The 24,188-nt window shown below is 32.1% G+C and overlaps 1 protein-coding gene across 19 annotated transcripts in view; it reads right to left on the reverse strand.

Annotated features, from left to right (window-relative positions):
- LOC143252947 (uncharacterized) overlaps positions 1–24,188 on the reverse strand; it is a 229,411-nt gene that overhangs the window by 87,574 nt on the left and 117,649 nt on the right. For all 19 annotated transcript variants that reach the window (XM_076505869.1, XM_076505868.1, XM_076505867.1 and 16 more), the window contains 4 exons: positions 22,909–23,160; positions 17,336–17,411; positions 16,788–16,994; positions 6,724–6,852 (listed from right to left, as the gene is read on the reverse strand). In XM_076505869.1, the coding sequence (XP_076361984.1) occupies positions 6,724–6,852; positions 16,788–16,994; positions 17,336–17,411; positions 22,909–23,160 (664 nt within the window). The remainder of the gene's footprint in view (positions 1–6,723; positions 6,853–16,787; positions 16,995–17,335; positions 17,412–22,908; positions 23,161–24,188) is intronic.

The raw sequence follows: 24,188 nt of genomic DNA on the forward strand, positions 1-24,188 counted from the left end.
TCAAGCAATGACTTCCTCTTTAGATAAGACCTAGGTGCTACTTCAAGTCTTATGTGGCATATAGAATGTCTTTGTTGGTTGGATAGTTCAGCAGTGAAAGAGTACTTCCTTGTAAGGATGTGAAGTCCTTGTCTTGGATTTTGCCAAGCCTTGGCAAACAAAACAGCTCTTTATGATGTTTGCCTGTCCTTGATACTTGGGAATCCATTGAGATGATGGAATATTGGAACTGGAATTGATTACAACCTGTGATGATCCTGAGACATGCATTCTTCAGCCTTTCCAGCCTTCCAAGTTGGTTGTTGCTGAGTTGTACTGGGCAGTGCATAATCAACCACTGAAAGCACAAGGCTTCTGTACAACATTTTCAAATGATATTTCTTAGCATGCTTGTCTGCTGCAGCAAGAAGTGCATTCATTCCTTTTGTGGCCCTGACAATGAACTCATCCACATGCTTGGAGAAGTTCAGTTGCCTGTCAGACACAATGCCAAGATAGCACAATGAGCCCTCGTGTGTAATTCTTGTGCCTCCGAAGGTTGGAATGGGAATATCTGATGTGTCAGCATAATTATTGAGAGTAAGGAACAGTGCTTTGGCCTTCTCTGGATTAATCAGCATGTCATTATTTTTATACCAGTCTCTTATGTGGTACAGCCAGGGTTGAATCCTACTTGTGATCATTTCTGTAGATGTCCCACTGGTATGAACCAAGATGTCATCAGCAAAGGTTTTGATTTTGATGTCAAGTGTGTCCAATCTTGCTAGGTCAAGGGTGTAAATATTAGTGAGAACATCTGCAGCTGCCTTTTTAGGATAATCCTCTTTAGCAGATTGAATAAGTATTAAGTTTCATCCATGATAACAGTTACTGGAGTTTCAATGCTGATTTCTACAGACATACAAAAGGAATGATGACTTATTTGAGTTTTTTTTCTCAACATGCTTGAACAAAGAGCATATACATTCTCAGTACAAATTTATTTATTATAAATGTTAAAAAAAAACAGGTGACAGAGGTGAGCCCTGTGGGAGGCCAGTGTTTATGGTTAACCTCCATTCACCATGTTTCATGATGACATGGCACTGGCTGAGGGCCAACATAATCCCTCTGATAAGCAAAGTTGTGAGTCTCAAGTACAACATCCTGTCAGTGAGTAGAGGAAGTCACACCCTATGGTAAGCATTTTCAAAATCAAGGGTAACTGCTAGAGTGTTCTCCTTCCATTCAAAACGTTTCTGTTGTGAAGCTGGCAGCACTGATCCAAATTTCACATTGAGCCCTGTATCCTCCAAGACCATCAGGAAGCAGGCATTCAACCTGTTTGGTGATGTAGTGAGCAACAACTCACTTAGGGATCTTTCCAATAACATTCTGTACCACAATGATATGATATCCCTTAAGGCTTTTGTGGTCTTTTCCTGACTTTGACACAGCACTTATGAAAGCATCTGTCCAGACTTCTGGGATGACTCCTGACTTTCAGCTCTGTTCATACACCTTTGCTAAGCTCTTGATCACCTCTGTTGGCAGGTGTTTAACATTCTTGACAGTGATGCCATCTGGTCTGGGTGCTCTTTCCTTACTGGTCCTGATAGCATCCATCACACTTTCCATGTTGAAGCACTGCATGGGCTTACTCATCTTAACCATCTCTTCAATTTGATTCCTGACCACTGTCTTGTGATCCTGGTCATTGTGACTACTTTGATCAATGAATCTATCAAGAAAAGCTTTTTCTTGGTCCTCATCAATGAGTAGTACTTGTCCAGAGTCACTGTACAAAGTGGTTCTTCCAGAAGACCTCTAAGCTTTCAGCTTGTTACAAAACTTCCAAAACTCCCTGGTGTTGAGGTTAGACTTATCACATAACCTATTCCATTGTGCTCTGATGGTTCTAATTGTAGTTCTCTTGAACCTTGAGGTAGCATGGTTATGTTTAATCCTTAGCTTGGTGAAGACTTCCAAGTTAGTGGTGCCCCTGCACTGCTCAAACTCTCTTTCCTTTCTGTTCTTTTCTTTCCAGGCTGCATCCACATTATAATTCCACCAGTTTGGAGCATTCTTATATGTTATTATGGTCATTAGACGTTTCTCTTTCCTGGTCCTGTCCTTGATAGTAGCCCAAACCCCAGTTTTGTCCCTCTAGCTATACAAGGCCTTTTTCCTTAAAGGAGTGACATGATGGAGCCAGATCAATCACTGTGTCAGGGGCCCCATATCTCCCCATAAGCCTTGTAGGTTCTCCAGTGTTTGGGATGCAAAGATTTAACTTAGTAAGGGCCTTAAACAGTCCTAGGCCATTCCTGTTGCAGCCCATGGAATCCCAGCTGGTGTGGTGTGAATTGAAGTCTCCCACAATGAGAAATGGGCTATAATTGAAGCACAGGTCCTGAAAGAATTCCCACTCTGTAGCACTGGGTGCATTGTCACAGGCCATATAAAGGTTGGCCATGGTGAGTGGGCTGGGTAGTCTGGGGTCGGACACTGTTACTAACTCGATCTTTCTGTTGTGGGTGTTGTATGCTCGGTCATACAAATGTTCCACTGTGATAGTGCTATCAATCCAGCTAGCGATGGCTAGTCCACTATTGCCTAAAAGTCCATACAAAGTCCATCCTTCCATATCAAATTCAGCATTGTATTGAAGCTTGGTCTCCTGCAGAAATAGCAGGTTGAATGCCCCAATTACCTTCTCCAAGAGAGGTTTGCTTCCTCTTATTTCCCTGATGTTGCAGTATGCAACCATAAGATGTTTAGTTCTCAATCTTTCACATTTTCCAATGAGTCATCTCTTTCCAGCTATTTTCACAGGTCTCTTCTTCCTACAACCTCTTTTCCTCCTCTTACTCCTATCCACTCTTCTCCTGTTGATCATTTGGGTCATCTGTCCAGGTGCATGCACTCTGCAGTGGTGGTCAGCACTTGCATGGGTGCTAATTGTCGAGTTTATTGTATCTGTAGGTGACAAATTACTGTCCACTTGTTGAGGCACTGCCCCTAAGCCCCATATGCCCAATAAGGCAGGTATACAGTGATGGGTCAGTGTCTGTTGCCCAGGAGCTGCCTGGGTTATGCAGGCAGTGACCGACCAATGGCACTAAATAGCACCCTCACAGTTGTAGATGACCCCTGGCAGGTATCCTTACACCAATATGGACACCCTTAAAACGTAATCTGCAAGGCAACCGAATTATTTAACCCATAGTTGGGTCTTGAATGGTGGATGTCAAGGCATGTCCACACATCAATGGGCCATGCACATCACACCTCTAGAGCTCAAGAGTTCTGGTGTAGGAGAGGCTCTGTTCTACACTACCCCACAAGTCGCATCAAAGTTTTAAAAGATTTTAAACTATATCAGAATTATATTAGAATATTATTTATTGTTAGTATTAAGTGCATTAAGGTTTAACTCCAACTGAATAAAAACAAAAAAATGTACACAGTGATGTCGATGGAAACCAGATTTAAAGAACATAAAAAGTCACCTTCACACGTTTTCAAACACTGCAAGTCAAATAAACACAGCATAATCATAGAAAACACTCAAATACTAAATAAAGAAACAAACATAAACAAATGCAAAATTAAAGAAGCCTTACTTATACAACAACTTAAACCCAAAATAAACCAATACAAATGAACAACTTTATATCTATATTACCTTCACACGTTTTCAAACACTGCAAGTCAAATAAACACAGCATAATCATAGAAAACCCTCAAATACTAAATAAAGAAACAAACATAAACAAATGCAAAATTAAAGAAGCCTTACTTATACAACAACTTAAACCCAAAATAAACCAATACAAATGAACAACTTTATATTTATATTAAAAAAATAATATAATAAATAATAATAATAAAATAATTATATAAAATTATATATTCAAACATCTAAGCCCACCCTCTACATTCTGACACTCAGTTACACAACCCCTTTCAAACATGTGGTCAGCTTTCGGTCAGTTACCTCTCTCTTTCTTTGTGAACCTAATGATGACCGAAGAAGGTCAAAACTTTGTTCACTCCTCTACGTAAAAAATTTTCTCAACCCAAATGAGCCGTTTTTACAAATATAAAAAATGTACACAAGTTCAGTATTCATCTTTATTTTCAAATATAGTTCATCATGTTTTAATGGAATTCTTGCTTGAATGATACTGGAAAAACATTTTTATTATGCAATGTGCAGCCCCAACATAAAGAAATTTTTATCCTGTGTGCATGTAGATTTGCAATAGTGGTCACAGTTTTACCATTTCCTGTCACAGGGTGCAGATCTAATGCAATAGCACCATCTATATAAATATAATAGTACTGTCTGTTGTATTTCCATGTAAATACTTTGTAGGGTGTAAAAGGATCTTCACCAAAATTAGTATGGAGGTTCATTAGGTCCATGGGGAAATACAATTTTCGATTTTGCAGATTTTGAGTGTTTTTGCAGGGTTTTCTTACCACTATTTTGCCCATGTAGGTTTGTTGGGTCCATGAAAAAATACATTCAAATTTATGGTTTCACATTTTGTGCTTTGCTGCTTTTTTATGAGTGTTTTTTTTTTAATTATATATAAAGGAAACAATTTTTCACGTCCTAAGATACCTTTCATTAATCAAGAATTTACATAACTCCCTCTAGGGTACATATACTCCAGCTAATAGTTAATAAAGTCTTGCATAATGTCAGGACAAAGACAAGTGAACTTACAGATTTCAGTGTCTGTAATTAGAAATATTTTGTATTACTCTACAAATCCTATATTTAAAATAGTACTGTTGTAATAAAGATACTAATTTGGCAGCAAATTTTTTGTGGGTTTCTGTTATTGTAATATAAAATATGAGTACAACTGATATAAAACTAGGATTATTTACAATTACAATTAAAAAAAGCACACTGAGTATCTTCACAATATTGCAAATGGGAGAACAGTCAAACAGTATAAAATTAAAAGTTTTTAATAGCATGTCTCAGATTAGGTTTTCTGTTATATATTTTTATGTACATATCTTAATATACAAGTTATATTATTGAGTTATAGATTTGTTTACTTATTAAGCACAAAGCCACACTATTTATGACTGGAAGGCAAATTATAGAAAAACAAAAGTTAGTAGATATGTATGAAAAGGAATTGATATATAAAGACAGTTTAGATACAAATTGCTTCAATATGTGAACAAATTTTAGAGTATTATAGTAAGCAAATACTTGTACAAATAACATCTGAAGGTACTTCTCATAAATTGTATAATATTACAATATGTGTATATAAAAGATTAACTACTTATTATGTTTTCATAAATAAGGAAATTAATATAAATAAATACAAAAACACAGTCACAGGAAAATCAATAAATGGTATGATAAATAAGAAAAGATCATGTGACATATCTATACAAATGTTATACATCAAGATTCTGTGAGTGAGAACAGTTTAAAATTGTTAACCTCTATTTCTATGTCTTACTGAGTTTATAGAAACTGGATAAAATGAGGTTCTTTTAAATCTTTTCTCAATGTACTAAAAGAAATCTAAACTCTCCCTTACTTAAAATTCACTAAAATTTATGAATCTTAAAACTCATGCACAGCTGTGTACCCACTTCAATGTTGTTTTCAAAGTCCACAAATCCAACATATTATCTACAAATGGCTCAACCACTGAGAAACTGTCGCAGATCCTATACCATTTTTTAACAAAAAATGTCTTCATTCTTAATAAGCACTGATTACTTAGTTAAAAAATATTAAAGAAAAGAGCAGTAAGGTCATAAATTTTAACACAACGTTATTCAGTCACAATGTCTTACAATTATACATTTCCATCCCTGTGACAAAGAAATTGACAACTATGTCAGTTTTGTCAGTGAAAACATCTGCAGCTGCCTTTTTCAATGCTATCTCTACAGACATACAAAATGAATGATGATGTATTTGGGGTTTTTTTTCTCAACTTGTTTGAACAAAGAGCATATGCATTCTCGGTACAAGTTCACTTATTATAATTTAAAGCCATCTTTAAATATAAAAATGGAACAATGACCTACAGTCATTGCAAAAGTTTTATTGTTTTCTAAATTCACCTTGTACCATATTTATTACTGAACATTTTAAAAGCAAGCAGCAACTCAGTTTCCCTGAAAGCAACCTAAATATCAAATATAACAACTTATTCAGGCATTTTCAACAAATCAGCATGAAACCTATCTGTCTTACTTTCTTTTAATATCACCTCCCTTATGTTAAACTAAAACTTTTATTTCACTTACAGGAGCAGTTGGGTGTCCATTACATCTGCACACTGCAACATCAATTCCATGTTATTTATGCTTATTACTTTTCTTCTACAGTGTAATAATACAGATTAACAATTCCAATATTTAAAATTCATAAAATAAGCCACAACTAACACATCATGTTAAAAAGTTTTAAGCTAACATCATTTCATTATTGTCCTGTATGTGATGTTACAAGATTATTTAATGTGATACTTCTAGATTCTATTTATACAAAAGCATCATTTTATATCAATTGCACTTAGTTTTTGTATTACACTGTGTCATGAGTTTCTCCCAAGGACATAAATTAAAATGTTGATTTATTAAAGTATTACTTTTTCTAAAGAAGAAAGTTCTTTTTGTTTTTAGTAAATGAGTAATAGTTTTAACACACATTAGAAATATTCTACTTTCAAATAAACAAATATTTACCTGATTGGTCCAAATGTACTTTTGCAACTGCTTTTTCCACATCATCAGTAACAATTTCCACATTAAACATGCAGCTGTTGACAATATCTTCCCTTCCAATTTTTCTAAGGGCCTTTTCAAGATTATTGCCTACATATAGCAACCAATAATCTCAGCATTTATTCGAAAAACAATTTTTTGAAATTATTAGAAATTATTTCCTTGGCATGTTATTAAAACTACTAAAAATATTCTACTGATAAACATTAAACCTAGAAACCAATTTTCAGGTTTCCAATTACATATACAAACTGAGAGGAGGGCATTTGCTCCTCAATAAATAAAAAAATCCCCTGCAGTTAGCAACAATATGGCTATTTCTGAGGCAAGCATACATCCATTGAAAAGCGTACATACACATAATACAATAAATTATTAACATTTTAAAACTTATCCATTTGGGCATAAGGGGCTTTAGAGCCCCAAATGAAAAATTTTATCATTTCAAAAGCCTTTCCCAAGTTTTTCCTTGTCTCTTCCATGAAATATATGTAGCTATATATATCTAATAATGATTATGTTCTTATGATATAATTTCTTACATCTATAGTTATGACACAATAACAAACATTTACTGCAAGCTTGTAAAAGTATTATTTTTGCAAATATTCCTAGGAATAACTCAGCAATCTATTGACTGTGTAGCACAGTGGTCTCAAAGAACTTCTCCAACTTCCTTTTGTCATCATTCTTGATTAACTCAAAAACTGTGTAAGCTCTTATGTATCTGCCATGGTGTCCATCAAGAAACTACTACTGTAATTGTAATAGTCACACTGCACAGTATGCTGGCAGAAAGATTATTTTCATGTTATAACTCAAACGTATCCATACATTACAGCAACACCCAAGATAAAATACAAATGTAAAAATTATTTATTGCATTAAGTAGTGGAAGCACATTTAAGTTTGATCCTAATGAAACTGTTACTAAATTTCTTTTCAGTGGGGACAGATGATTTCAAGAGCCAGTTGTAGAGATTCATTTTCACCATCATTTTTTTAACTAGTGATCTAATTTAAATTAAAAAGTGGTAATTAGTTTGCAAAATTTTAAGTATGTTCATGAATATGCAAAATTATTTGATACTGTCTTGGCCAAGTAGTTAGAGCACTTGACTCATAATCTGAGGGACTTGGGTTCAAATCCCCATCACACCAAACACTCTTTCAGCCATGGGGACATTATAATGTAATGGTCAATCCCACTATTCACTGGTAAAAGAGTAGCCCAAGAGTTTGCAGCAGATGGTGATGACTAGCTGCCTTTTTTCTAGTCTTACACTATTAAATTAGGGATGGCTAGCACATATGGCCTTCATGTAGCTTTGTGCAAAATTCAAACACAAACAAACAGAAAATAAAGTGTAATTTGTTAATTGACTCATGTCATTGCAATGAAAATAATATGTGCACACATTTTGTGCAACATTTCAAAAAAGTGCAAAATTAATTTTAAAGAACTAAATGTAATCAGTCAACTGATGTGCAGTGACAATACAGTGGTACCTCGGTTCTCAAACCTAATCCGTTCCAGAAGGCTGTACAAAAATCGAATCAATTTTTCCCATTAAATTAAATTAATCTGTTACAGACCTCCAAAAATTATGCATTATGAAGCATTTTAAGTAAAAATATTGCTTATTTATACCTGTATAATAATACTTACATGCATAAAGTTAACCACAAAAATTATAAACACAATAAAAAAACAATAAATGAAAATGTAACTGCACTTCACCTGTGCTGAAGAGAGCTGATGACGTAAGTGAAAGGTGGTGAGGAACGTGGAGAGTAGGAGGGTTATTATTGTTTGGAAGGGGAATCACCTTCCATAAAAACGTCAGGTAACTCTTTTACTGTATAAATCATTATTAGAATTAATTATGTTGTAGAGGGATGGCACAAAAATTTTAACAAAATGGTGAACAAGAGGAGAGTATTGGTGTTTTCATTGCTGAATGAAATACAAAAGGAGCAGCACGACACTGAAACTGTCATACTCCAGATAAATACTGGCTAGTAAAACATCCGACAAAAAGACTCTGACAGAACATGGTTACACATTATCAAGAATTCTAGAATAATGCTCAGATTCTACTCTATCTCAAAAATGTGGGGTATAATTTTGTTCTGTTGTTATAATAAAGTGTTTAATCCGTATTAAATCATTACATTTTGTATCTATTTATTCAAAATGCAACAAATTACTCATATATGTTGTAAACCTGAACAGGTACATGTAAACACAAATATAACAACAAATCTATCACATGACACAACTGCTGAAAATTTGCTGTCAACAAGTTGATTGTTCAACAACTTGTCCAGTTGATGACCTGTCTTTCGATATAATTTACTGTTACCAAATTATCCTGTCATGAAGTTGGCTATTGCCCACTTACCACCGAACCAAACAGATACTTAGTTCAAAACAAAATTTCAAAGGAAAATCACTCACAGCAGACTCTACATTCCCTTGGACTTGGCAATTAAAACAAAACAGAAAATCCATGGGAAAATCACTTACACTGGACACTAAATTCCCTAAGACTCACTACTGGAAACAAAACAGAAACTTAATGTACTAAAAAAAACAAAAAAAAACTTAATAAACCCAGCCACAAAACTTTTCCCACCTGATAACCTTAATGATGAGTTAACAATTAAAATAGCTATTCATCAATGTAAATAAATTTCTTCCATTACTTGTAGAAAGAATTATACACAGAAACCTCAACCAATGGACAGCCAACCAACAGACTGAAGATGACCAATCAAGAACAAAGCACTTCATTGCCACATACCTTACATCTCAGACATCAGTTACAAAACAAATTATAACCAAAACATAATACTCCAGTAAACATTGAACTCATTCAAAAACGAAATATCAAGAGAAAATCTATACCATGTAAAGACTACTCTAACAAGCACAATAATAACACTATTTATAAAATTCAACTTCTATGAATTTTACATCTAGAAACCAGCCAAGAAATAAAAACTTAGTTCAGTACACACAAAAACACTGCCATGCTTTTTGAATCCTGCAACTGAAAATAACTGTATAAGCATAAAAGACACTAACATATCAACAGAGAAACAAATGTAAATGAATGAACAATTAAAGAAGTGCATCTAAATGTAAGAACTTAAACCCATGTTAAACCAACACCAAGAAACACTTTTATACTGATATTAATGACTTAATTAAATTTGTTCACACACATTACACTGTTAACTATCAAATATAATACAATGAAATATATACAACATTCCAAACTACTTGTACCTGTCAGTATTGTTGTCCCCACAACACATGATCAGGAACAGTTACTTTTTCAAAGTAATTCTTAACCTGATGATGACCGAAGGAGTTTGAAACAATGTTACTTGCATTTTTAAATAAAAGTTGTTAATACCAACATCAACCATTTCTGCTATATAGTACAAACTTGTATTCATTCTTAAGAATCTAATTTGTTTCAGTTATTGATAAAGGAACTTTCAGTGTGTACTGTATCTTTGTTAAAGGATTTTCATTATTACTGGATATTTTTGTCAAAGGGTTATGCATTTGTGTTGCATGTAAGTTCTTACAGTGGTGAAACAAAGTAATTGTAGCCCTTAAAAACTTTGCAGATTTTCAAGTTAAAATTAACTGTAAACTTGAAGAGAAGCTTGAATTAAAAGAAGAAAAACGTGATATATACACATATCACGTATATTCTACTTTCTTAAATTTATATACTATTTTTTAAAATTTCTCAGTTATCCACACGTGTACTTTTCATATAACATCTGGTCAAGAAAGTTACTACTGGTGGTCTGGCCATGGAATATTGGTTGTAGTGTTTTTCATTTTGCAAAAATTTAGACAGCAGTATCTAGCAATGTCTCAAGGTTACATCTTCTCTTTATATGGACTGAAAACAATGATAACAGTGAAGATACCTAACTGATGGCTTAATGCAGAATGGTCACAGATAATTTATGTGATTTCTCTGTCACTTATAATTAAGGCTAAATACTATTAATTATAATTTTTATTGACGATGTTTAGCAACTCTTCTGGTAGAATTTATTATCATAAACCATCTTAATGGTTTATAATAGTGATTGCCCATTTGTTATTATTGTTTCATCAGCCTATAGCAAAAATGGTTGCAAGTGTTTAATAAAACCTGGGCAAAATTACTAAATGCATCATTGCACATTATATGAGATAATTTTTAAGTTTACTTGACTATCTAGCAAATAACAGTAGCTGTATAACTGTTGACACCCTTAATCTTTTTAATGCTGTCTGTGGTTTATATGGGGTCTCAATCTACTACATGCATCCCTACACAGCTGTAACTTCATGTTTATATGACAGACATGACACATTGTCAGATGCACAATATGCATTCACTAACTGACAGTTAAAGGTTTTTACTAATACTTCTTTATAGTATAAGTATATACTGTATTGTTCTTGCTGTCAGGCTTAGAATTCTTCTACAGCAGTTATGTGCAACTTGTTAGCAATAAATTCAGTGTCAAGTAAACAACATGAACTCCATTTGTTTTCCAAATGATATATAAATATATATTCAAAACTAGTTTAACGTATGTTCAACAAATTACTTGCACTATAGTGACCAAAAACACTATGTGGTTCTCTTCTTGTTGTCAAACGTCCATTCAGACCTATTCAATTACTTTAAAATTTCAGTTGACAACCTAAACTACTTTTCCCTATTTATATTGCCCCAATAATCTGTGTATAATTCACTTACAATTGTGGCACAAGTTTTTGCAGTTGTATACTACTCTTCCAGTAATCATTTGGTCTTCCTTCTTCAAAATATCCTCTATTCCTCAGGAATAAATTCTTATTATTATCTGTTTTCTACTGTTAGTCTTACTCTAACATATTAAGCATTAAGCCTATCACTTCTAATGCAGTTAACTTTATGCCAAACATTTCCTTGGGATTGACTGTACTCTCTTCTGCTGTTTCCCACTCACTTCATACTATTTATATGTTTATTACTAAATCATCTACTCGCTATATTCTCAACATCAATGAGCTACAAACACAACTTCAAATAATCTTCTGCTTTTAAGTCTCTTATTATAAAAAAAACAACTAATAAATCATAAAATATTCATTCACAAAATAAATTATTAACATCTACACCAAACAGTCTTTTATATAATGACACACCATGCACCATAGCAATTATTAACATATTGCAACAGTATCATTCGTTTATGTCTAGAGTTCCTGCCCTTTTGGACACAATGCTGTTGACAGGCTCACTTTTTTTTTTTTTTTTTTCTAACACTGTGTGATCAATTTTGGCCATGTTATTACACAAATGTATAAACAATTATAAGAAAAGTCTAAAATGTTATACAGACATCTAAACTGTTTCCTACAACAAAATTCTTTAAGCCACAGTTTAAATGACAGCACCAAGCAGAGATTTGAGAATTGGATCAACAATCACAGTGATGGCTGATGGTAAGTGTCAAATTTTAATGAACACTGCATGACTTTGAATTTTATAGATAAAGCAGATAGAGTAGTTATTTTTGAAACTGACCATAAGTAGTGGTAAGAATCAAGAAAGCAGATGGCAAAAATGATGGTAATTCTAGATGAAAGTAAGACAGAAATTTTGTAGTTACATATTTTATTTAGAATATACTTAGTTTCAGATAGAGTATGCAGAAGTGATAGCCCACTAGGGTACTGGGTCGTCACAGTGGAAGAGGGTTGAAAAATTGTCATGGCTACATCAGAAATGTAAGGGAAAAAGGTATATTAATATAATGAATTCACAGTTGTTAACTAACATGTTTTGAACTTTACAGAGTGAGAAAAATGTCACTCTAAGAGAAAACCTGGCCAGGTACAGCAAAACCATGATAAGTCTTATTATGACCAGCACAGAGAAGAAGGAAGAGGTAGGGGGGAATATAACAACTATCAGAAATATTAAAAGTGCTTACATATACACATGTGGTCTACATGACACTAGTTTATAATTTGCATTGACTATATATGCATACATCTATACAACTTAAAATAATCTTGTATAAATGTCAAGTGAGTAGTACCAGTTGTTCTGGATAGATTCTAATGTTAACTGTTAACCCACTATGCATGGTGTTGATTGACTGTAAACGTCACAATGATTTACAGATCTTCAATAACATCTAATACAAAAAAAGCTACAAATAACAAAATGGTCAAATGTACAATTTAAATATCCAAACTCTTCCATTTGGTGAAAATCATTATATTTTTCTAAACTGCAACAGAAACACCACACTTCTACTGTGTTTTCAAGGAAGGTTTCAAAGTCACAAGTTTTTATTTTATTTACAAATTTATCATCAACACAAAATTGTATTTGGCAGCAACAGACATTAGGTAAAAGAAAGTGACCACTGAAAAGTAAGAAAAATGGTTGCTTGCATCATTAATAGAGCTTTGTACCCATTTACAACTTAGTTAGAAAGCCTGTTACATGATAAACTTTTGGGACATTCTATTCTAGCAATTGGTGCATTTTTTATGTTCTAAAATACATACATGAAGAGTAAATGAATTTCTGTTTAATCAGACAATGAACTTAAAGAAAAACACTAGGCCTACTTAACTATACATTAAAATTATATGTATCACACCATGTAGAACCTTGGTTTATAAGAATCTATTAATGTATTTCTACTGTGATATACTGCTTTACAGGGATGAATACATTATTTAGTATAAGCTAGGCAATAAAACAATAAGATTAAAATAAAACATACATGAAAGAGTTGAAAGTTGAAACTGTGAATATTATTAATTGAGATGTTGCAACTTATACTTCTTACAATTTCTGTAGAAATAGTGTTTAGAGTACAAAAAATAAAAGATAGAGCATACAGTTTTACAAAAAAAAACTATTTATTTAAAGGGGTTTTGAGATTATGCAAATGAAATACAAAAACTGTAACATGAAAAGAAGTATTATTATTCTTAGCATGAAAATTATTTTGCACAGAGTCTAACTCAGTAAAGACTTCAAAAAATCACTAGTAGAAACACACAATAAAAACTTTGATTTTCTGAAACAACATATACATAATGTTTATTAAAAGTTAGTCAAAAGTTGTGATGATACAATCAGTAAATTCAAAGTTTTAGTATAGATAGCTTCAACACTGACCACCTCATATGTCAGTAGACTAGACAAAATAAAGTTTTATTAAAAACAAAATGGCTGAAATTTATTTAAGAGATTTTGGAGATTATAAAAATAAAATTTGGGTTGTTTTTTTTTCAAGTGAAGAAAAGTATTTTTAATCATAATACAAAAATCACTTTGCATTCAGAGCAGTCAATACTGTGACTCCATATGTTGAGGAAGAAATGTTTGTGTAAATACCTCTCAGAGATCCTGACTTTTTGTCCACAAAAGTTTGTTTGTTTGTTTTTTGAATTAAGCACAAAGCTACACAATGGGCTATCTGTGCTCTGCCCACTACAGGTATAGAAACCCAGTTTTTAGCATTGTAAGTCCGCAGACATACCGCTGAGCCACTGGGGGACCATCCAGAAAAGACTCTTAATGATTACTGAAAGACTGCAATTTTTTTGAAGAGAAACAAAAGATGCTAGAAATTTTAGTATAGCAATTATAATGGTCAATTTGGGGTCAAGAGCTTGGCAGGTTCAGCAGAGCCCATGAGGGGAAAGATAAAAAATCTGATACTTTGTGTACAAAATACTTATAATGTTTACTGAAAGTTTGCTAAATTTCTTGAAGATACACAAAACATATTAAGAGTTATTGCATGGAAATCTGATTGCTATTTTATGGCTACAAGGTATAAAAAGTGTTAAAGGATTTCAAGAACATGTGTAAACCCTTGACTCAACATGTACAGTGGATTTAAATTAAAATAAAATAAGTTGTATTTGACACACACAGACACAAAATCAGCATGCTAAACATATTGAAAATAAACTGACACATCATAGCTCCTTCAAAACAAAAACAAGTAAGTTTGAACATGTTAATCTGCATCAAGAGATCATTTTCTGTAACAAACAAATCAGAAAACTAGATACATCTTTTCTCCATATAACAGTCACAAAGCAGTCCAACATAAACAAAGTAAAGCAGAACACAACACAGACAATTCAAGAAATAGTAAACAGTTCCCATGACTGGACTTATTACACAAAATAACACCTAAGGCTCAATTTAGCCCATGACCTCAAATAGGTTCAGTATGTTCTGCATTTGGATTTAAGAAAAAAAAAAAGACAAAATCATAAATGTGAAGTAGCATACAGCAGTGCTAAATCAATGCTGGCTTTAATCAATTCATATGAATTTACTGAATAAATAAGAATATTTATATATTAAATAGTACAGTGGTTAAGCATGCTGTTTTAAAACAATTTTTAAGCCTCACCACATTTTTAATGTACATCTCCAAACCATATCATGCTCTACCTGAATGACCATCCATCTTGACAATTGGCCTGCAATGTATAACCTGTTGCAAGTCTTTTTCTAGATGATTCTGGTCCTCAAAAGTGATCAGTATTCTTTTTTTTTTTCCAATACCATTAGGTTCAAAGGATATCAAATTTAAGCACATCTTTATGATTAGATTTTATAAATATGTTGTACCAGAAAGGTACATTTCTTTTACATTTCTTACCTACAAGTTATAAATACTTGGTTGTATCACACTACCTATAAAATGCTGAGCAATGTCAAAACATAACTCTGATAAATTGTGAACCACTGTGACTTTACACATGATTATCATGTGACTTGCTGATTTGCATTTTAAAAATTCTTTTACTATAATGCACTCAACCCTCTGTGTTATGAGTTCAAGAATGTTATGCAAAATCAAACACAATTTTAAGTTTTCATTACTCATCTTTAGTTTTTCCTAGCACATTTCAGGGAACAATTAAGTAACATAAAATAATAACACTGATTGATTTCTCATAAACTTATTGGAAAAGAAAATATTTTTATTTTCTACGTACAAATGTTTTAATTACAAAACATTACTGGCAGAAGTTAGCTACTATTTTATGCATTCAAGGCAACTTTTGTTTCTGTTTGTTCGTAGCAAAGAAATGTTTTAAATCTGTTTGGAGGGGGGATTTGTAGAGGTAATGAAAGAAAATCAGGACACTTTAATATAATTACAATTATAAATACATTTTATATAAAACTTTTTTTGTGTGTTTATATGTGCTTTTCTTATATATCTGTTACTTATCTTTACTGATGTCATTGTCAGTATAAAAGGTGTTAAGACATATAAACCCTAAACTTCTTTTATTCTTTTGGCTAAATAGAAAGGAGGTGACACAGTTTAAGAATTTTAGTAAAATGTATTTTCATAACCATATATATATATATGTCACAAATAAATACAAATAAAAGCCCTTGATCAACACCTGTAGCCTCTGTGGGTATTGCTTCAGTAATAAACAAACTAATAAAAAGGACCTATTACATTCATAGTACTAAAGTAACTACCAACCATATGATGTAAAGGCTAATAAAAGGTGAAACATAATTAATGTATTCCGAGAAAAACAAATTTTAATAATAAAATGGATAATTATACTTAAGATAAATTACACTGTTTATTTATAATAGAAGGGAACACAAATCCCTTTTGTTATTGAAAAACAAAGGTGTTCATCTTAAGGTGAAATATACTGTTAAAACTAAAACATTGGTTAATTTAATTATCTACAGTTTACATATAGCCCCAGTTATCAATTTTTAAAATTCACTAAATTTGCTAAGTGATTTAACTAGTTTTGTTTTTTAACAATTAACTTTATAAATTCAAAGCCTCAATTTCTGCATTTTTTTTTTGCTATAATAAACAAATAATAAAATTGTTCTGTTTGCAATTGATATAATTTACATGATTTTTACCATAGAATACTATGCAGTAAATAAGATTAAAAATCAGAATTTTTTTCTCACCAGTTGCATCTTCATTAACCTGCTGTAACCATAGTCTAAGCATCACCAAAGCTTGTTGCACTGAGTCATTGGGTTGTTCTTTCTTAATGTTATTCACATCAGATTCAGAAATGTCAAGTTGGTCTGCTAGCTGCACCCAATCTTGATCCAAACCTCGTGCAATATCAGACAATCGAAGGTCAGCACGATGGATAAGCTCTGGTTTTGCTTAAAACAACATTTTACACAATAAAATTTTTGTGTTTAAAAGTTAATATAAATTCAACATTCTATTATTATTTGTAGAGTAAGATTAGCTATTCCTGTTAAGAAATAGATCAATAAATAAAAACAACAACAACTATAGAATAGAACTTTACTCAGAAAACCATACAATCATGGTTTGATGGAAATGAAGTACCACAAATATGACACATTTTGATTTAATGCCCTAAAGACATTGTAGCATGTTAAGTTTACACAACTTTCTAACTTACTAATTTTTAAGTTAATGATAATAAGAGTCTTATGGATATGTTTTCTCTAAAAATACTTCATTTTACACTTACCTAGTCCTGTTTCTTCAACAAAACCATATTTTTTTTCTAACCTTACTAGTTCTGTTGGTACTGATTTAATTTCAACCTAGGAAAAAATATAAAGATAGCAGTGAATAATTTAGGTTATTATTAATATCTGATTAGTCCAAATAACTAAAATCACCTAATATCAAAACATAAAAAATCCGAAAAGCATCCTTTTTTTTTTTTCAACAAGATTACAAGAGGCCATACTAGTGAACACAGTTACATGCATGATTTTCAGCACATCACCTCCTGCAAGATAGCTTTTAGCTTAATGTTGAGGAAAGAGAAAGCAAACTGGCATTTTAAAAATGTTTGGTATTACTAAATTAAAAATAATATATTCCATTTGAACTTGATGTTATAAACTTATTTTGACAGCAATTACCTATTTTTCATTAAGAGAAAATTAACCTTAATTGACCACATTTCTGACCCAAAAACTTGATCATACATAGCCATTGAACATGTAGTATACAGATGCTGTACATCTTCTCTCTCATAGTATATATCTATTATTTACAAAATTCATGATTTTTTCCAAAGTTCTCATTTTGAAACTCTCTAAACCTGGTTGATGTCACATGAGGAACTGCAGCATGAGGTGTTTTATTTTTGTAGCTTGACTGGTCAAGGAACTTATCTGCTGTCTCATGGGATAGCTGTATTGTGTCGTGTTTGACCATGTGTTTGGAGAATATCTTGTGGTTTCCACACAGAAGAAAAATATTTCCACATTTCAGCATCCCTTTTCTAATTTGTCAGCTACAAAAATAATGTACTTTGCATATGAAATTTCAACAATTTCAGAGAGATTCATTTTCATCTTTACTGAAGGGAATTCTTTTTTTGAGAGAATCACAACTTGTTGTTGAAGTTTCATTCTTATTAATGTTTTATCCACCCACACATTCTGCTGACTAGGTAAGTCAACTTCTTTCAATCTTTAAATTCTGTCTTATTTTACTTTAATTTAATTTTTTCAGCCTGGAAACCATGTAACACAATTTTACATGAAACATAAAGAGTACTTGTTGTTTTATTTACCTTTTCTTTTTCGTCTTTGCTACATTTCTTTTCATATTTAGTATTCAATTCCACCAAGTCTTCAAACCTCTTTCTATGCAGGAAGTAGTTTACCTGGGAGACATTATTCCTTTAAACCACTATATAAACATATGAAGAATTTTGGTGCTCTGACCAGAATATGATCTGGTTTAAAATGGAATGGTGAGCAACAGGTGAGCTCTGTAGATTTGCTCTGTACACAGTCCTTCATCAACCATGTTATGATAGTGCAGAAGAATCTACAGAAAGCTGAAAGTGAAAAAGCAGATAAAAAATCCAACCTAAGATAGTTTCTTGTACGTATTGCCCAGAAAAACTTACTACTACATGCAATATTTTCCATAACCCTATGTCAGAACTTAGAGAACATGACAATTTGGTCACCTGTTGACATCTTTGTGACATTGCAAGTTTTACAATCTGTCACTCTCAACATTGCCTGTACTGATGGTGAAGCAAGGCACCTATAATTGACCTAAAAAAGGAGACAAACAACAAGGGAATGTGTTATACAGGCAACCATCAGTCTCTCAGCCAGTCTTTTCACCCTATTATGAACAGAGGGCCATGGATACACATAGTAAATGCAAAAGAAGTGCAAAATGCATTATGCACGTATTACACAGCCCCAAACTGTAAGGGAAAGTCACTGGTAACTAATTTGTTAATGCAGATGAGAGACTTATGCAGAAAGGTAGTAGCTTTGCTTTTGTCTTCATTTCCTTAGCATGGTTTAAGGAAGAAGATTCACTTACAATATTTCTGTAGGATTACCAACAAGGTCATGAGTCTACCAGCCACTTTAAACACTGCTTGAAGCAGGCTGGGTTTGGTTGGACCAAAACTGAGGATGATGAGTCATTCACTAAATTAACCACCTGAAGCAACTTGTGTTCTATAATTTTCAAGCTACCTAGTGAAAACAATCTAGAACTTCTTCAACAAATATGTATTTCATGTACACATTAGTGCATATATATAAATTTTTGCAGCATTTTTATATACACACACACATACATGAATGTGTGTGTGGTATGCTTTATTGAAATTTACTAGGTTTGAAAAGTTATAAAGCTGATGCCAGTAGATATTTAGAAGCATCTAAAGCTCCAATGGATTTGTAATTCTTACTTTCTGAGCATCTAATGACTCTTTCACATATATGATATATGTATTCAATTTTAATTTATCAAAATATTACGTAGTAACAGCTTGTGAATCTAGAATGATAATGGCTTGCAAACCACTGATAAAAGTTAAATACCAAGAACACCAGTGTACTTCAAAATAAATAAATACATATTATGTTCATAAGTTCTTGTAAACATATCTTCAACACACATGGGTATACAGCTATGAAGAGATTTTACCTCCTATTGTGTATGTGAAACACCTATGTATGTACTATGAAATAACTAATTAGTGTACATAGTAGTTGCTCTTACCTATGGAATGAAGATCAAGTGTGTTAAGAGAAAAAGTCTAGTTTATACACATAGTGATGGCAGAGAGATAGGTAAAATACTGTTGAATAACATTCAAAACTTGCATGTTTTTGTATTACAAACTACTTGCAACTTCAAACAGAAAGAAGTGAAGAGCAGCAGTATTTATTTATTTATATATTTTTTATCTCAAAAAAGTTTATCTTAGTGAATTGTTTACTTAGCATTAGTAATGTTGTGTACTCATGGATGGTAACACAATTTATTTAACAGTTCAAGTTTTTTCTAACAGTTAAAGTGCACAATATTTCAACTATTTACCCACTATGTTTGAATTTCCTGTCAACCAAAAATTCATGTGTGTATGTGTGTGCTGCACACATGTACCTCTAAGCACATTCACTGAAACCCATTAGTCTATATATCAAAAACCTATGTATGAAAAAAAGATAATTTAATTTAAATAATACAATAAAAGTAAAGAGTAAAACAGACAGCAAATTTCCAATATTTGGCTGCTTTTTGTGCACAGCACAAAGTCAGTTAAAAAAAAAAACATCATTGGTGATTAGCATATACAGCAGAGAAAATTGGAAGAGTTAAGTAGTAATATTTTTCTTGTTATCACAGTTTGAAAATTCATGATTCTTCAAACTAAGACATATTTTTCTCTCATGCTGTGTAACAAAAGGTATAGAGTTTGTTTAAGTTCATAGCTCTAACTTTCCCTTTTTGTCACACACATACAAGTATTGAAATAATTAAGTCAACTATGGTGCTGGTTACAGCCATGCCACCCAGAGCCAAGAAAGGGAGGTCAATAACTCTTGTAGCTGCAAACAACACATACAACAATGTAGTGGATACTGTATCCTATGTGCACTTTAAGTTTAGTAAGGTGTCTGCTAGAGTAATACAATTGCACATTGCTTGCAACAGGGCTACAACTGTCCTTTTTTCTTTCTTGTGCCACTCTGTACAGTGCCAAATGAAGTGCTGTTTTCATGCTACCTGAGAACTAGGAAGGGATATCAGCACTCAATCACTATATGTAGGCACACATGCAAAGACAGTTGTGTTGAACATGATATGGAAGCTCATTAAAATTGCTTCAGCAAAGTGCAAAAATGTAAAATCTGCTTATTCAACTATGTATTGATAGCATGAGAAACTACAAAGTATGATTGGAATATAATTTTAACAATTCAGCATCCTACAGTGAAGCCTGAACTATTGACCTTTCTCTAAATAAGTTCACCAGTGTTGACATCATTGCTTTCTGTAATTTTGACTTGGTATTGAGCAACACTAAGAAGTTTTGTCCTTACTCTAACCTTCATGATAAGTGAAAGGTTCCATGCTGCCTTGTAATTTTTCTTTAAAATTTTGAAACTTAAACACGTTTTTTCATGAAATTTTGTTTTGAAGTCTTGTTTCTAATGCATTTTGTCCAATGTTGGAATTATTTTTGTTTAACCACAAGTTGAGTAATTCAGTGTTTCAAAGCATTTACATTTTTTTTGTTGTGTGCATCGCAAATTTTGCCATAATTTCTTCCTAAGCTGTATTAATTGTGATTTTATTACACTTTTATTTTGCAGCCATATTTAATTAAAAGTTTGTTTTTATTGTTGTATTTAAAGAGTTATACTTTGACATATGTTTTATTGTACCACCATAACTAAAGAAATATTATATTAAGAAATTAAAGATATTACTATTCATAGCTTATCCCATTTAGGAACTTGCTATTTCACTGAATACTGGCATTATCTTTAACGATACCTCATGGCTGTCAGATGTAACAAAAATATTATTGTATTTCAATGCTCTTCTTCTAGAGAGAGGATGTGCTTTATATATTCAATTTTGGAGCTTTTTGAGAGATCTGTTTTGATCTTTGAAGGGAACAGTTTTTTTTGTTTTTTTTTAAAGGATCAAGACTTGCTGACAAAATTTTGTCCACGTTACTCTTTTATTCACTCCTTCTGCTGATAATGCAAGTTAACTTTCCAAGTTTTACATATAGTCTTACTTTAATTTCATTTTTTCAACCTAAAAACTACATAACACAACTGTGCATGAAACATTAATACATAGTGCATAGTTGTGTTTACCAAACTTATTTGTTTCCTCTCTTCTTTACTTTTCATCATATCAACATTTCATCAGGCAATATCTTCAAAGCTTCTTGTTAAGCAGTGGGATTTTACCTGTTTGCTATTATTTCTCTAAACCAGAAATACAATAAACACAAAATATGAATGCTTAACACTAGAAAACCATTAGATGTTTAGATAACCCACTTTATTTGAAGATATTTGTAATTTGCCAAATGTTGGTTCTTATTTTATGCTCTGTCCAACTAGAAATAAAACATAAAGGTTTGGTTTTATTTTATTTAAATTTGTAAAATGTGCAATTCATTCTTTCCCAAAGAGTAGACTAGATATCTACCACGTTTGACATCTACAAGAAGCTTGAAATGGCCATTGAAACAAATAAATAGCATGAAATACAAAAGTCACAAATAATACAGTAAAGGTAAGAATATTATACTGTCCTCTGCATTCTAACAAAAAAATAATGTGATTTTAACTTTTATATTACTATGAAGAAAGGGTATGCCCCTTCAGTTTACTATATGTTTTTTAAGTTAGTTTTTATTGTATATATTTATAAATAAATTGTGCATTAAGCAAAAAAATAGTGAGTGAGTGAAAACAACATAACTGATGAAAATTCACATTCATGAAAAACAGTTTCTAAAACCTGAAAGAATTTAAAATCTCAAACAGATCATCAATCTTAAATGACAAATATGTACAGCAATTGAATATATTTTTCTACAAAAAAAACCTTCAAACATTCATTCAGTGAACCTATATGAACAATGACTCTTCTATAGTTTGGATGCATAAAAAAACAACAACAAACACATATCACAAGGTTCAAAGTGACCCATTTTTTCCATTAAAAATATCTACATTCAAACCCATACAGAAAAATATTACATTAATTTTTAATGATACCTCTGTGCCTTACCTTGCAAATATCAGGTAATACAATATTTAGGTTGCATATAGGAGTCTGCGGAGGCTCACCACGGCCAACTTTAGGCTCCCTCATAAAAGCTATTCTACCAACAGATTCCTGGTGTGGGTCTTTGACTCGCACAACAAATGGTAACCTGTTTTCTCTGAAAGCCTGAAAGTTCAGTGCTAGCTGTTCTCCAGACTTTGTAACTGGTACAAGGTTTCCAGCAAATTCTAAATACTGAAATTTACCTTCAAAGACCTATTCAAAGTGTAAACAAAAGATCTTACTTTCATGTAAAACAAATTGTTAACAATGTAACATCACCATAACCTGACAAGTAATTGTAAAATACAGTACATTCTTTTAATATTTAATTACTTTTCCTAGCAAGAATACTTTTTCTAGAAACCCAGAATACTACCTTTTTATCTATTTTAATTCATAATATCCCTTAATTGAAATTAAAAAAAAATTCTTTGCAAATCACAGATATGAAAAAAATTCAAAATTTAAATCCGTATCTCCAACTTTCTTCATGACAATTATTAGAAATGCACACAAGAACATGCTTTGTATGAATTTTTTGCCAGAAAAAAAAATTAAGGTTTTCCATAAATGCAGTTTATAAATAATGAAAGTTTATTATACAAAAACTATACATATAACTTAAGGTATATTTATTTACTTACATAGATAATTCTTTATTAGCATAGTAATAATATCAGATACATGATGATTATAAGAAAACCCATATTTAAAATGATTACACTTCAAGAAATATTTGTCCTAGATATATAGAAATATATATTATATATCACATTTCTTTCAGAAAATTCTAGACTTGGTATAGGGTTTTTCAAAAACCTTCACAGAAGTGTACAATACACTTTCCATTAATCTTAGTCTCAGAATATCAAGCTAATCTAAAAATTACGCTACAGCAAACATCATCATTCTGGTCAGTGTTTAACTACTACTTGCTTCATAATTTCTGATGGCAGTTTTCAGATCATACAAATTCCATGAAACCTTCTAACAGACATTTCTTTTGATAAAACACCACAGCCAAAAATTTGCTGGTGCAATATCTAATATCACTAGCCATTTCTGCCTTTACACTGAGCAATCAAATATAAATGACAGCCCTACATTGTTTGAAAGTGGTGTTTTCAATGTCAGTTTATGAAGAAACCAGTCCAAATATACTGTATAATATAGTTACTAAACACCATGTACCATGGCCAATCTTTCATGATTAAAACTTATGATTCTGTTTTATGCCTCTG

Source organism: Tachypleus tridentatus, chromosome 6 (genome assembly GCF_004210375.1).
Source record: "Tachypleus tridentatus isolate NWPU-2018 chromosome 6, ASM421037v1, whole genome shotgun sequence".
NCBI classification, from domain to species: domain Eukaryota; kingdom Metazoa; phylum Arthropoda; class Merostomata; order Xiphosura; family Limulidae; genus Tachypleus; species Tachypleus tridentatus.